This window comes from Cherax quadricarinatus, chromosome 20 (genome assembly GCF_038502225.1).
Source record: "Cherax quadricarinatus isolate ZL_2023a chromosome 20, ASM3850222v1, whole genome shotgun sequence".
Taxonomy (NCBI): domain Eukaryota; kingdom Metazoa; phylum Arthropoda; class Malacostraca; order Decapoda; family Parastacidae; genus Cherax; species Cherax quadricarinatus.
Genome location: NC_091311.1, coordinates 7,464,944 through 7,480,926, shown reverse-complemented (window position 1 = coordinate 7,480,926; position 15,983 = coordinate 7,464,944). Strand labels below are relative to the sequence as shown.

At 49.3% G+C, this 15,983-nt stretch overlaps 1 protein-coding gene across 1 annotated transcript in view; it reads left to right on the top strand.

Annotated features, from left to right (window-relative positions):
* The window catches only part of LOC128699890 (low-density lipoprotein receptor-related protein 4), an 846,819-nt gene that overhangs the window by 289,100 nt on the left and 541,736 nt on the right, over window positions 1-15,983 (top strand). Inside the window, exon 9 of the mRNA XM_070086860.1 lies at window positions 12,426-12,636. Within this exon, the coding sequence (XP_069942961.1) occupies window positions 12,426-12,636 (211 nt within the window). The remainder of the gene's footprint in view (window positions 1-12,425; window positions 12,637-15,983) is intronic.

Genomic DNA, 15,983 nt, shown 5'->3' with positions numbered 1-15,983 from the left:
CCTGCCACACACAGGACCTAGGCTCCTGCCACACACAGGACCTAAGCTCCTGCCACACACTGGACCTAGGCTCCTGCCACACACAGGACCTAGGCTTCTTCCACACACAGGACCTAGGCTCCAATCACACACGGGGCTTAAGCTCCTGCCACACACAAGACCTAGGCTCCTGCCACACACAGGACGTAGGATCCTGCCACACACAGGACCTAGCCTCCTGCCACACACAGAACCTAGGCTCCTGCCACACACAAGACCTAGGCTCCTGCCACACACAGGACCTAGGCTTATGCCACACACAAGACCTAGGCTCCTGCAACACACAGGACGTAGGCTCCTGCCAAACACAGGACCTAGGCTCCTGCCACACACAGGACCTAGGCTCCTGCCACACAGGACCTAGGCTCCTTCCAAACAAACGACGTAGGCTCCTGCCACACGTAAGACCTAGGCTCCTGCCACACACAGGACCTAGGCTCCTGCCACACACAGGACCTAGGCTCCTGCCACACACAGGACCTAGGCTCCTGCCACACACAGGACCTAGGCTCCTGCCACACACAGGACCTAGGCTCCTGCCACACACAGGACCTAGGCTTCTCCCACACACAGGACCTAGGCTCCAATCACACACAGGACTTAAGCTCCTGCCACACACAAGACCTAGGCTCCTGCCACACACAGGACGTAGGCTCCTGCCACACACAGGACTTAAGCTCCTGCCACACACAAGACCTAGGCTCCTGCCACACACACGACCTAGGATCCTGCCACACACAGGACGTAGGCTCCTGCCACACTCAGGACCTAGGCTCCTGCCACACACAGGACCTAGGCTCCTGCCATACACAGGACCTAGGCTCCTGCCACACACAAGACCTAGGCTCCTGCCATACGCAGGACCCAGGCTCCTGCCACACGCAGGACCCAGGCTCCTGCCACATACAGGATCTAGGCTCCTGCCACACGCAGGACCTAGGCTCCTGCGACATGCAGGACCCAGGCTCCTGCCACACAAAGGACGTAGGCTAATGCCACACACAGGACCTAGGCTCCTGCCACACACAGGACCTAGGCTCCTGCCACATGCAGGAACTAGGCTCCTGCCACACACAGGACCTAGGCTTCTGCCACACACAGGACCTAGGCTCCAATCACACACAGGACTGAAGCTCCTGCCAGACACAAGACCTAGGCTCCTGCCACACTCAGGACGTAGGCTCCTGCCACACACAGGACCTAGGCTCCTGCCACACACAGGACCTAGGCTCCTGCCACACACGAGACCTAGGCTCCTGCCACACACAGGACCTAGACTCCTGCCACACACAAGACCTAGGCTCCTGCCACACACAGGACCTAGGCTCCTTCCACACACACAGGACCTAGGCTCCTGCCACACACAGGACCTAGGCTCCTGCTACACACAGGACCTAGGCTCCTGCCACACACAGGACCTAAGCTCCTGCCACACACTGGACCTAGGCTCCTGCCACACACAGGACCTAGGCTTCTGCCACACACAGGACCTAGGCTCCTGCCACACACAGGACCTAAGCTCCTGCCACACACTGGACCTAGGCTCCTGCCACACACAGGACCTAGGCTTCTGCCACACACAGGACCTAGGCTCCAATCACACACGGGGCTTAAGCTCCTGCCACACACAAGACCTAGGCTCCTGCCACACACAGGACGTAGGATCCTGCCACACACAGGACCTAGACTCCTGCCACACACAGAACCTAGGCTCCTGCCACACACAAGACCTTGGCTCCTGCCACACACAGGACCTAGGCTTATGCCACACACAAGACCTAGGCTCCTGCAACACACAGGACGTAGGCTCCTGCCACACACAGGACCTAGGCTCCTGCCACACACGGGACCTAGGCTCCTGCCACACAGGACCTAGGCTCCTTCCAAACAAACGACCTAGGCTCCTGCCACACGAAAGACCTAGGCTCCTGCCACACACAGGACCTAGGCTCCTGCCACACACAGGACCTAGGCTCCTGCCACACACAGGACCTAGGCTCCTGCCACACACAGGACCTAGGCTCCTGCCACACACAGGACCTAGCCTTCTGCCACACACAGGACCTTGGCTCCAATCACACACAGGACTTAAGCTCCTGCCACACACAAGACCTAGGCTCCTGCCACACACAGGACGTAGGCTCCTGCCACACACAGGACTTAGGCTCCTGCCACACACAAGACCTAGGCTCCTGCCACACACACGACCTAGGATCCTGCCACACACAGGACGTAGGCTCCTGCCACACACAGGACCTAGGCTCCTGCCACACTCAGGACCTAGGCTCCTGCCACACACAGGACCTAGGCTCCTGCCATACACAGGACCTAGGCTCCTGCCACACACAGGACCCAGGCTCCTGCCACACACAGGACCTAGGCTCCTGCCATACACAGGACCTAGGCTCCTGCCACACACAGGACCTAGGCTTCTGCCACTCACAGGACTTAGGCTCCTGCCACACACAGGACCTAGGCTCTTGCCACACACACAGGACATAAGCTCTTGCCACACAGAGGACCTAGGCTCCTGCCACACCCAAGACCTAGGCTCCTGCCACATACAGGACCTACCTGGAGTCTACCTGGAGGTTATTCCTGGATCAACACTCCCGCGGTCCGGTCCAAGACCAGGTCTCCCGGTGGACCAGGGCCTTATCAACCAGGCTGTTACTGCTGGCCGCACGCAGTCCAACGTACGAACCACAGCCCGGCTGATCCGGCACTGACTTTAGGTATCTGTCCAGGTCTCTCTTGAAGGCAGCCTATGGTTTATTGGTAATTCCCCTTATGCTTGGTAGGAGGCTGTTGAACAGTCTTGGGCCCTGAACACTAATGGTATTTTCTCTTAGTGTACCAATGGCGCCAATGCTATTTATTGGGGCTATTTTGCATCTCCTGCCCAGACTTTTACTTTCGTAGGGAGTGATTTCTTTGTGCAGATTCCAGGATTTTCCAAGTGTAGATTATGATATATCTCTCTCCTGCGTTCCAACGAGTACAAGTCAAGTGCTTCCAAGCGTTCCCAGTAGTTAAGGTGCTAGACAGAACTTATACGTGCAGTAAAGGATCTCTGTACACTCTCTAGATCTGTAATTTCACCTGCTTTGAACGGAGATGTTAATGTACAGCAGTATTCCAGCCTAGAGAGAACAAGTGATTTGAAAAGGATCATCATTGGCTTGGCATCTCTCGTTATGAACGTTCTCATTATCCATCCTATCATTTTCTTTGCACTTGTGATCGTGGCGCTGTTGTGATCTTTGAAAGTGAGATCCTCAGACATTACTACTCCCAGGTCCCTTACATTATTTTTCCGCGCTATTGTATGGCCAGAGCCTGTAGTATACTCTGTTCTAGTTATTATCTCCTCCAGTTTTCCAGAACGGAGTAGTTGGAATTCATCCTCATTGAACATCATATTGTTTTCCGTTGCCCACTGGAAAACTTTTTTTATATCTTCTTGGAGGTTAACCGCGTCCTCAGCAGATGACAGCCTCATGCAGATCCTAGTATCATCCGCAAAGGATGATACGGTGCTGTGGGTTACTTCTCTGTCTATGTGGAACAGAACTATGGCAGCCTCCGATTTAAGGATTAAGGATTTTATTTCTCTGCCTAGTTTACAATGTGTAATTACAATTTTGATTTGCCAAGTACAAGGAAAGCCACTCTCATACCGAGGCATTTCGGGCAGACTAAACCTAATGCTTAACAGACTACTTAATACTAGGCATATATAGGCATACGTATACTAATGGTTGGCTAACTCTGTTGACCACTACTCTTTGTGTTCGATTTGATAGGAAGTTGAAGATCCATCTCCCCACTTTCCCAGTTATTCCTTTAGCACGTATTTTATGGGCTATTACGCCATGATCGCATTTGTCAAAGGCTTTTGCAAAATCTGTGTATATTACATCTGCATTCTGATTTTCTTCCAGTGCATCCAAGGCCATATCATAGTGATCCAGTAGTTGTGAGAGGCAGGAGCGACCTGCCCTGAGCCCATGTTGCCCTGGATTGTGCAGATTTTCGGAATCCAGGTGATTTGGAATCCTGTTTCTTAGCACTCTTTCAAAGATTTTTATGATGTGGGAGGTTAGAGCTATTGGTTTATAGTTCTTAGCTAATGCTTTGCTGCCACCTTTATGGAGTGGGGCTATATCCGTTGTTTAAAGTGACTGTGGAGTTTCACCCATGTCCGAGCTCCTCCTCCACAGTGTACTTAGGGCACGTGAGAGGGGTTTCTTGCAGTTCTTAATGAACACAGAGTTCCACGAGTCTGGGCCTGGGGCTGAGTGCATGGGCATGTTGTCAATGGCTTTTTCAAAGTCTATCGGAGTTAGGGTAATGTCAGAAATCTGGCATACATTAATGGAGTTTTGAGACTCATTCATGAAGAAATCATTTGGGTCGTCGAACATCAGATTGATTAAAGGCTCATTAATCACAGAGTCGTACTGGGATTTCAGTATTTCACTCATTTCCTTGTTGTCATCTGTGTAAGTCCCATCCTGTCTGAGTAAGGGCCCGATACTAGATGTGGTATTTGCCTTTTTTTTGGCATATGAGAAGAAACATTTCGAATTTCTTTCAATTTGACTAATAGCTTTAAGCTCCTGTCTCTCCCGGTTCCTGTAAGAGTCCTTTAACTTAAGTTCGATAGTTTCCACTTCTCTGATCAGTGCCTCCTTCCGTGTACAAGATATTCTAGCATTCCTGAGGAGTTCAGTGATTCTTCGTCGTCTTCTGTAGAGGGAACGTCTTTCTCTCTCCAGTTTACTCCTGCTCTTCTTTCTTAGGGTAATATGCCTAGAACATGCTTCAGCTGCCAGGGAGTTGATCCTTTCAAGGCACTGGTTTGGATTCATGTTATTTAAGACATCTTCCCAACATGTTTCATTTAAGACATGGTTTACCTGGTCCCAGTTGATGTTCTTGTTGTTGAAGTTGTATTTTGTGAAGACACCTTCACAAGTACATGCATTTTGCTGATTGGGGCCCCTGTGATCCGAATTAGTTGTTTTTGACATTGTTATGTCTCTTACCAGGGCCTCATTATTTGTGAGGATAAGGTCAAATGTGTTTTCCAGTCTTGTTGGCTCCACTATCTGCTGGCTTAAGGTGTGTTTGTTGCAGAGACTTCTTAGTAGCTCATGTGTGTGTGACCTTTCATCTCTGCTACCTCCAGGGATTGTTTTTGCTATAACATTATTCGCTACATTCTTCCATTTTGTATGCCTTAGCTTGAAATCACCAAGCATGGGGATGGAGCTGGAAGGCTTTCCAGACAGTAATCAATTTTCAGTAGCTGTTCCTTGAACTGTTGGGAGGTTGCATCTGGTGGCTTATTTACAACCACAATGACTAGATTTTGGTCCTCGATCTTTATTGATAGAGCTTCAACTACCTCATTTGTGGTGTTCAGTAACTCCATGCAGATGAGCGACTCTTTGATATACAGGCCAACCCCTCCTTGTTGCCTGTTCTTTCTGTCGCACCTAAAAAGGTTGTACCCACTTATCCATATTTCACTGTCAAAGTGATCTTTTGTGTGAGTCTCTTTGAAGGCTGCGAACATTGCATTAGACTCCTCTAGAAGTCCACTGATAAAACGTATTTTGTTGTTGTTGGATGGCTTAAGGCCCTGTATATTAGCAAATATGAACGAGGTTGTATTCTGTATTTGTTGGGAGGATTTTGTTATTGGCATCAGTAGCTGTAGTTCTGGAGGGCCATGGGTGGCCACTGGCTGTGCCTCAAGTCCAACAAGGCTCTTGCCACACGCACGGCCTAGGTGCCTGCCCCACATACAGGACCTAGGTTCCTGCCACACAGGACCTAAGCTCCTGCCACATACAGGACCTAGGCTCCTGCCACACACGGAACCTAGGTGCCTACCACACACAGGACCTAGGTTCCTGCCACGCACAGGGCCTAGGCTCCTGCCATGCACAGGACCTAGATTCCTGCCACACGCAGAACTTAAGCTCCTGCCACACACATGACCTAGGCTCCTGCCACACACATAACTTAGGCTTATGCCACACACAGGACCAAGGCGTATGCCACACACAGGACCTAGACGCCTGCTCCACACATAGGACCTAGCCTCCTGCCACACGCACGACCTAGGTGCTTGCCACACACAGGACCTAGGCGCCTGTCACACACAGGACCTAGGCTCCAGCCACACACAGGACCTAGGCGCCTGCAACACGCAGGACGTAGGCTCCTGCTACACGCAGGACCTAGGCTTCTGCCACACACAGGACCTAAGCTCCTGCCACGCACAGGACCAAGGTTCCTGCCACACGCAGGACCTAACTCCTGCCACACACACAGGACTTAGGCTCCTGTCACACACAGGACTTAGGCTCCTGCCACACACAGGACCTAGGGTCCTGCCACACGCAGGACCTAGGCTACTGCCACACACAAGACCTAGGCTTCTGCCTCACACAGGACTTAGGCGCCTGCCCCACACACAGGACCTATGCTCCTGCCGCATGCATGACCTAGGCGCCTGCCACACACAGGACCTAGGTTCCTGCCACACACAGGACCTAGGCACCTGCCACACGCAGGACCTAGGCGCATGCCCCACACACAGGACCTAGGCTCCTGCCACACACTGGACCTAGGTTCCTGCCACACGCAGGACCTAGGTTCCTGCCACACACAGGACCTACGCTCCTGTCAAACATAGGACCTAGCCTCATGCCACACACAGGACCTAGGCTCCTGCCACACACAGGACCTAGGCTCCTGCCACACACAGGACCTAGGCTCCTGCCACACACAGGACCTAGGCACCTACCACACACACAATCAAATCAAATCAAATCATATCAAATCAAGTTTATTCTCTGTAAGGTTTACAATGTGGGGTTTACAGGTTTTGGGTATTGTGTGGTTTACATGTTGTAAAATACTAATTACAGAGGGGGCCACTAGGACACCTAGCATGGCTAGGCATTTCGGGCAGACTTAGATTAATTCTTAACATTAAATCCTTACAGATTATGGTATTAAGGCTAGGTGACTACGTTATAATTTGTGAGTTTAGCAATGTGAAAGCTTTTGTTTTGGCACAATAGGAAGTGTCTATATTGGAGTATCATGGGCAAGCTTATGACTAGTTAGGATTCATTATTTTAAGATTAAGATTAGTATTTCTGGGTTTATAGTCAGTGGGTGAGTGAGTGTAATTGTGAACCACCAGGTGGTTATCATGTAGTTAGTTGTCGGGGTGGATCAGGGAGATAAGATGTTTTCTAACTGTAGTTTTGAAGGTGATGAATGTGTCTGCAGTTCTAGAGTTTTCAGGTAGGGTGTTCCAGATTTTAGGTCCTTTGAAATACATTGAATTTTTGTGAAGGTTTAGTCGAACACGGGGAATGTCATAGAGATGTTTGTGTCTGGTGTTATGCCTGTGGATCCTGTCACAACTATCAAGAAAGCGTTTTAGGTCAAGGTTAATATTGGAATTTAAGGTCCTGTAGATATAGATTGCACAGTAGTAAGTGTGGATGTTCTGAGCAGGGAGTAAGTTTAGATCTATGAAGAGTGGGGGGGAGGGGGGGGTTGTTGCCAGGGATGGGATTTAGTGATTATTCTTACTGCGGCTTTTTGTTGGGTTATTATTGGCTTTAGGTGTGTTGCTGCAGTTGAACCCCAAGCACAGATAGCATAGGTGAGGTATGGATGTATAAGTGAATGGTATAGTGTGAGAAGGGCAGTTTGCGGTACGTAGTATCGTATCTTGGAGAGGATCCTCACCGTTTTGGATACTTTTTTTGTTATGTGTTGGATATGGTTACTGAAATTTAAGTTGTTGTCGAGGTGTAGGCCCTAGGACCTAGGACCTAGGCTCCTGCCACACACAGTACGTAGGTTCCTGCCACACGCAGGACCTAGGCTCCTGCCACACACAGGACCTAGGCTCCTTCCACACACAGGACCTAGGCGCCTGCCACTCACAGGACCTAGGTGCCTGCCACACACAGGACCTAGGTTCCTGCCACACACAGGACATAGGCGCCTACCACACACAGAACCTAGGCGCCTGCCACACACAGGACCTAGGCTCATGCCACACACAGGACCTAGGCGCCTGCCACACACAGAACCTAGGCACCTGACACACACAGGGCCTAGGCGCCTGTCCCACACAGAACCTAGGCGCCTACCACACACAGAACCTAGGCGCCTGCCACACACAGGACCTAGGTTCCTGCCACACACAGGACCTAGGCGCCTGCCACACACAGAACCTAGGCACCTGACACACACAGGGCCTAGGCGCCTGTCCCACACAGAACCTAGGCGCCTGCCACACACAGGACTTAGGCGCCTGTCCCACACACAGGACCTAAGCTCCTGCCACACACAGGACCTAAGCCCCTGCCACACACAACACCTAGGCTCCTGCCACACACAGGACCTAGCCTCCTGCCACACACAGGACCTAGGCGCCTGCCACACACAGGACCTAGCCTCCTGCCACACACAGGACCTAGGCCCCTGCCACACACAGGACCTAGCCTCCTGCCACACACAGGACCTAGGCGCCTGCCACACACCTGTCAATGTTCTTTGTGTTCTCCCTCTTGAGTAGCATATCTGGAACATAATAATAATTATTATGTTAACGAATTAAAATATATCGCTTTACAACTATTTATAGACTAAGGATAAATATTTACCACAGTATTTGTAAAACATTACAGAGTGGATGAGCAGGTTGGTACAGATAAGAAACTGAAGGATAAAGTGCGGGTGAAGTGTGTATGCAGATAAGAGAGGACAAGGGAAGGATAGAGATATATATAGAGAGAGGGTGAGCCGTGTATGTTGATAGGAAGCAGACAGGAGAGAACAGGGTAATGGAGGTTACGAGGCACTACGGTAGTGAAGGACTTAGAGAAAGATACATGTCTAGACATGTGAAGAAGTATGTCTAGACATGTCACCTTCTGCTTGATGTTTTTTTCAGCTGTGTACTACTGACTTATCTCGCCTGTGTCTTCCTGTCTATCACACCTGTGTCTTCCTGTCTATCACACCTGTGTCATCCTGTCTATCACACCTGTGTCTTCCTGTCTATCACACCTGTGTCATCTTGTCTATCACATCTGTGTCTTCCTGTCTATCACACCTGTGTCTTCCTGTCTATCACACCTATGTCTTCCTGTCTATCACACCTGTGTCTTTCTGTCTATCACACCTGTGTCTTTCTGTCTATCACACCTGTGTCTTCCTGTCTATCACACCTGTAACTTCCTGTCTATCACACCTGTGTCTTCCTGTCTATCACACTTGTGTCTTCCTGTCAATCATACCTGTATCTTCCTGTCTATCACACTGTGTCTTCCTGCCTATCACACCTGTGTCATCCTGTCTATCACACCTGTGTCTTTCTGTCTATCACACCTGTGTCTTCCTGTCTATCACACCTGTAACTTCCTGTCTATCACACCTGTGTCTTCCTGTCTATCACACCTGTGTCTTCCTGTCTATCACACCTGTGTCTTCCTGTCTATCACACCTGTATCTTCCTGTCAATCACACATGTGTCTTCCTGTCTATCACACCTGTGTCTTCCTGTCTATCACACCTGTGTCTTCCAGTCAATCACACATGTGTCTTCCTGTCTGTCACACCTGTGTCTTCCTGTCTATCACACCTGTGTCTTCCTGTCAATCACACCTGTGTCTTCCTGTCTATCACACTTGTGTCTTCCTGTCAATCACACCTGTATCTTCCTGTCTATCACACCTGTGTCTTCCTGTCTATCACACCTGTGTCTTCCTGTCTATCACACCTGTGCCTTCCTGTCAATCACACGTATGTCTTCCTGTCAATCACACCTGTTTCTTCCTGACTCGCCTACACTCAAAGGCCACTTTATCAAATACATGTGTACACATGTCTGGTTTGGTAATAGAGTTGTGGATGAGTGGAACAAACTCCCGAGTACAGTTATTGAGGCTAAAACGTTGTGTAGTTTTAAAAATAGGTTAGATAAATACATGAGTGTGTGTGGGTGGGTGTGAGTTGGACATGACTAGCTTGTGCTACTAGGTCTGATGCCGTGCTCCTTCCTTAAGTGGAAGTGACCTGACTAGGTGGGTCATTGGGCTAATCCGGGGGGGAGGGACATGGACCTCCTTCTCGTGGGTCAGTGGGCCTGCTGCGGTGTTCCTTCTTTCTTATGTTCCTTTTGAGTGGGTGTGGGTGGGTGTGAAATGGACCTGACTAGCTACTAGGTCGGACGCAGTGCTAATACCTTAAGTGACGTGTCTGACCTCACTAGGTCAAGGCATTGGCTTAAGTCGGTGTGGGAGAATTGAAGCTGCCTCCCATGGACCAGTGGGCCTGTTGCGGTGTTCCTTATTTCGTATGATCTTATGTTCTTATGAGGGCAAATATTCTATTAGTGGGATGGATCTGTGAAGGACCTGCCTAGTATGGGCCAACAGGCCTGCTGCAGTGTTCCTCCTTTCTCATGTTCTTGTTCTTATGTGTACACCTGCTTGTTGCTAACGAAAATACAGTATCAGCTAATAACGTGGCAGCACCTCAGTGCCTAAAAGCATACAGACAAGGTGAACCGGTTCACTTTTACAGACCAAACATCAGAATGGGAAAGAAACGTGATTTAAGTGACTTTGATCGTGCAATGATTGTTGGTGCCAGATGGGGTGGTTTGAGTATCTCAGAAACTGCTGATCTCCTGGGATTTTCACACAACAATCTCCAGAGTTTACAGAAAATGGTGTGAAATGCACAGAACATTTAATGAACGGCTGTTCTGTGAGTGAAAGCGTTTTGTTAATGGGAGAAGTGAGAGGAGAATGGCCAGACGGTTCAAGCTGACAGGAAGATGACAGCGACTCAAATAGCCATGCGTTACAACAGTGGTATACAGAAGAGAATCTCTGTATGCACGACACGTTGAACCTTAAAGTGAATGATAAATTAGACACATGTGCAACTCTTGGGTATCTTTATTGAGGAAACGTTTCGCCACACAGTGGCTTCATCAGTCCATTCATCTACAAACCTGTCAGACACTGCAACTTCTTGGGATCTTAATACTTGGGAATTCTTCGCTTGCCTAATTCTTGGGCACGACCTACTTCCACATTGAACAAATGTGACACCGCCTATGACTGCTGCACCTCTCCTACCAACGGTTTATAAGCTGCTTCTCCGCACGTATGCCGTATTCTATTCAAGATTGATGGACTGACCACATCGACTCAAGGCTGAGGGACTGATTATCTCATTCTCCTCCTGTTCTTCAAGATTCTCCTTTGTATGGACTGATGAAGCCACTGTGTGGCGGAACGTTTCCTCAATAAAGATACCCAAGAGTTGCATATGTGTCTAATTTATCAACATGTCGGTTCTCTGAACCATTCATCTACAAACTTATAGTGAATGAGCTGCAGCAGCAGCAAACCACACTGGGTTCCACTCCTGTCAGCTAAGAACAGAAAAGTGCAAAAATGTACAGCCGACAAATCTGCAGCAACTGCGTGATGCTATCACGTCAATAAGAATCAGAATCTCTGAAGAATGTTTCCACCACCTTGATGAATCCATGCTACGAGGAAGTCAGGCTTTTCTAGGGGTAAAGAGCAGCCCTGCACAGTACTAGAAGGGTGTACCTAATAAAGTGGCCACAGAGTATATGTATTTAGGATTGTCTCACTTGTGACGATTTTTTTTGTATGCCTTGCTCTCTGCTTCATCTGTGTGTTGTTCACTATCTCACTTCTGTGTTGGTGATTTCTGCCTGTCTTGTGTCAGGCTGACTTTCCCCTGTCTTTGAATGACTGTCTGACCTGTATGCTGTTAAATGATGATCTTTTTCACCTGTGTTCTGATGACTACTTCACCTATGTAGTTCTGTCTGATGACTGTCTCACCTCTGCCACAATAAATGATGACTCTCACCCGTATCCTTCTGCGTGATGACTCTCGCCTGTGTCCTGCTGTGTGATGACTCACCTGTGTCCTGCTGCGTGATGATTGTGTAACTGACTGACTGTTTCTGACCTGTGTTTTGCCAAGGGATGACTACCTTATCTATGTCATGATGACCAATAACTGCTTCATCTGTGTCCTGATGACAGAAGATAATCCCAACAACGTTTTGCTGAATTATGATTGACGATTAGCTTCAATACCTCTTGTATACATTGTTTTATTTCCTCTCACTGACCAAAATAATCATCTGTAAACCTTGGAGAGCCTCCTTTGTAAATCTTGGAAGTCCCACTGTAAGTCGTGAAGTGCCTCGTTTGGTAGGACTTCGGGATGTCACCCTCACTACGAGTAGTTCCTCCACTAATCCACTGTTTCTCCAGCAGCCTGAGGACTGTCCCCCGGACTTCATGTGGTGCTACCCGCAGTGCATTGCCCCCGAGTGGAAGTGTGACGGCAAGAACGATTGTACGGACGGTTCTGACGAAGCTGACTGCCCGGTTATATGTGAAGAGGAAGAATTCAAGTGCAGATCCTCCATGTGTATACCCCGAGATGACCTCTGTGATGGTCATCAAGACTGTTTACATGGTGACGGTAAGCTTGCTATTGGTGGGTTTTTTGTCGATGTGTTTTAGGTATGCTAATCTGTCTGTTTTCTGGAAAAATGGACACGAAAGCAATATAATGCGATCCTTTATTGACTACATTTCGCCCACACAGTGGGTTTTATCAGGTTACAAATAAATCTGTCTGTAATTTGATAAAGCCCACTGTGTGGGCGAAGCGTAGTCAATAAGGGATCGTATTATAACGTATTTGTGTCTATTTTTTCCATCGTGTCGATATTTTATACCATTTATCTCCATTGACTATTATTTCTTTTTATATTACAAACATTCTTCTCTCTTAAATTTGTTTTGATTTCTGGGCTTAGTTGAACCTTCTCACATAACATCCTACAGTATTTGACTATGTCACTATGAAAGCAACAGTTTGTTGAGAGAGATACACTAAGAAGGGGACAGAAGTCGGTGCGAATTAGCTGTAAGTTGAGCTCTGGTTAGCTTAGGTTAGAAGAATATGTTCATTTATTGACGATATCATGGTCCGGTTAGCTGAACTTGATTCCTGGAGGCGGGAAGTACAGTGCCTGCATCCTGAAGGACGGGAAGGGGGTATTTACAGATACCTCACTCGTCACACCACCTGCAGCCTCACTCGTCACACCACCTGGAGCCTCACTCATCACACCACCTGCAGCCTCACTCGTCACACCACCTGGAGCCTCACTCGTCACACCACCTGCAGCCTCACTCGTCACACCACCTGCAGCCTCACTCGTCACACCACCTGCAGCCTCACTCGTCACACCACCTGGAGCCTCACTCGTCACATCACCTGGAGCCTCACTCGTCACACCACCTGGAGCCTCACTCGTCACACCACCTGGAGTCTCACTCATCACACCACCTGGAGCCTCACTTGTCACACCACATGGAGCCTCACTCGTCACACCACCTGGAGCCTCACTTGTCACACCACCTGCAGCCTCACTCGTCACACCATCTGGAGCCTCACTTGTCACACCATCTGGATGTGAACGCGATTAATTGGTATTTCTGCAAGCGGGGAGTGAATGATAAACGTCTTCGGAGGCTTCTTTATTTGTAAAGTCGTGGTGGGTACACAGGCTTGTGTGTTGTGCCCATGGCCCGGGTAGGGCCATACCCACGAGAGAAAGAGAACTAGTAGGCCTTCTGTCTTGCTGCTAGGCCGCTGAGAGAGTGAGAGAGTGTGGGACCAGCGTCCCACAGACCTGGGCAGGCCCAGAGGGCAGCACCTGAGTGCTGCGAAATATGAACTAAGCTGGCAGATAGCATAGGCTGTCTGTGCAGACAGTACAGGCTGTCTACATACGCTCGGCCACCTACCTCGCATCGTCCTGACGCGACAATACTGGTGGTAAAAAAAAACTCAGTCTCTCTCTCGTAGGAACAGATCGCAGAACACAAAATAAAAAACATATATATACATATGGACATGGAAAAAAAAATTCCTACAGGGAGGGAAGAAAAAAACATGTGGGGTGTGCTAAACATCGTGGTCATAGGCAGTGAGCGTCGACGGGCATCACTGCACGCCTTCCTGCGTCTGGACAGATACTACAGATACTGCAACACAGGAGACATCGCTGCGGCTGAGCTGTGACATAACAGGGTACGGTCTTCTCTGGAACGGTGAAGCAGACATCGTAGGAATCACTGCAGGTTTCACTCAACCTGGGGCACGACATGCTGGTGCCCTCGAGTGAGGCGTCGACAAAACTCGGCAACTGGGCAGGACTTCTGGCAAGTGACTCAGGAGGACACTTCTCGACTGGTACTCTCGCTGGGCTGTCACTGCCGGCGAGCGTGGAGTAAATCGTGGCAGAGACGACTGGGCGAAACATCAGGGAGTCGTAACATCATCCACCAGACTGCAGTGAGCTAGCTAGCAGTCAAAGTGACATCTTCTTTGTGCAGGAGCTCACTGAAGCTTGTGACATGAGGCTGACACAGTGCCTGCCGACAGGGCTAACTGTGGCTTGACGAGTGTCATTCTCTCGGCAGTTGGAGTTAAAGCAGAGGTTAGTCTAAGTGTCCCCAGACTTGTTTCTCTACATATAACTGCACTCTGAAGGTCTGGAGGTGAAGTGAAACAAATCTCGATGGTAATCGTAGCAGGTACGATTCTGCAGAACATCTATGAGTGACGAGCATAAGAGCTTTCTGTACAAGGGGGCTTGGGCTCAGGCTGACTGATATCAGCTGTCAAACGTGCTGATCACACCGGGTGACTTAACACAGTGGTGCTACTCAGGGATCTGACCGCAGACCACACTGGACACACAGAAAACTTTACACACACCCGCGGTACATGCGGTACAACATGGCTTAAACTAGCAAAAGATGCTTTACTGTGCACAAAACTGACACTAAGCTATACAATAACATGTGAGAACACTGACTGAGAGGAATTAATTAACACACGACATATAACTTCTCTCAATCTTCTCGACAATACTGAAATAATTACTGGAACACTCAATGTGACATCATGTGATGTCAGGCGTGATGTCGCAAGGTGACATCAGCAGCATGGCGACGTCAGCAGACATCTCAAGGTGACATCAATGTGATGCAGGCAGCAGACCACAGCATGAGGCCTGGGACATCTGGCTTGGTAACCCACGTGGCTTGTAGATCCACATGACATCACCCACACCCAACGTGGCATCGTGATCTACGTGGCATGCTGATCCACGTGGCTTGATGATCCACGTGGCTTGCTGATCCACGTGGCTTGCTGATACACATAGCTTGCTGATACACATAGCTTGCTGATCCATGTGGCTATGAATGGCCTCGGGCACTCGGATACACAGCACTGGCAAAGAATTCACACAAAAAACAGCAGAAAACACAGCATAGAGAGTGAGTAGTGGTGAGTGGTAGGCTGGTGAGGTGTGAGTAGGGCGAGCATGGGCAAGGCGAGGAACGACCACTTCCTCCTCCTCCCCATCCACAAACACAGGGAGACACACTGGACGCAGAAATCACCACAAAACTCACCTCTGGCTTGCTGAAATAGCTGTGCTGAGCTGAACAAAACAGAACATACAAATGATGCTGAACACGTGACTTGAGAAACAGCGTGGGACGCTGTGGCATGGGGTCACTGGGACACCACTTACAATTCTCGAAGAAATTCGGCAAATTTCGGCTAGATCCTGCTTGTACCTGTGTCTGGATGCTCAAACGTGCAGACACGACATCAGGATAACTCCATGAGAGACGGATGCTTCTTGTATAGGGTGATAAAGTGAAGATGACTTCATATCTCTTCCTTCCTCTCTCCTGGCAAACACAACTGCTGCGACCACCGCTTCCCACCAATGTGAA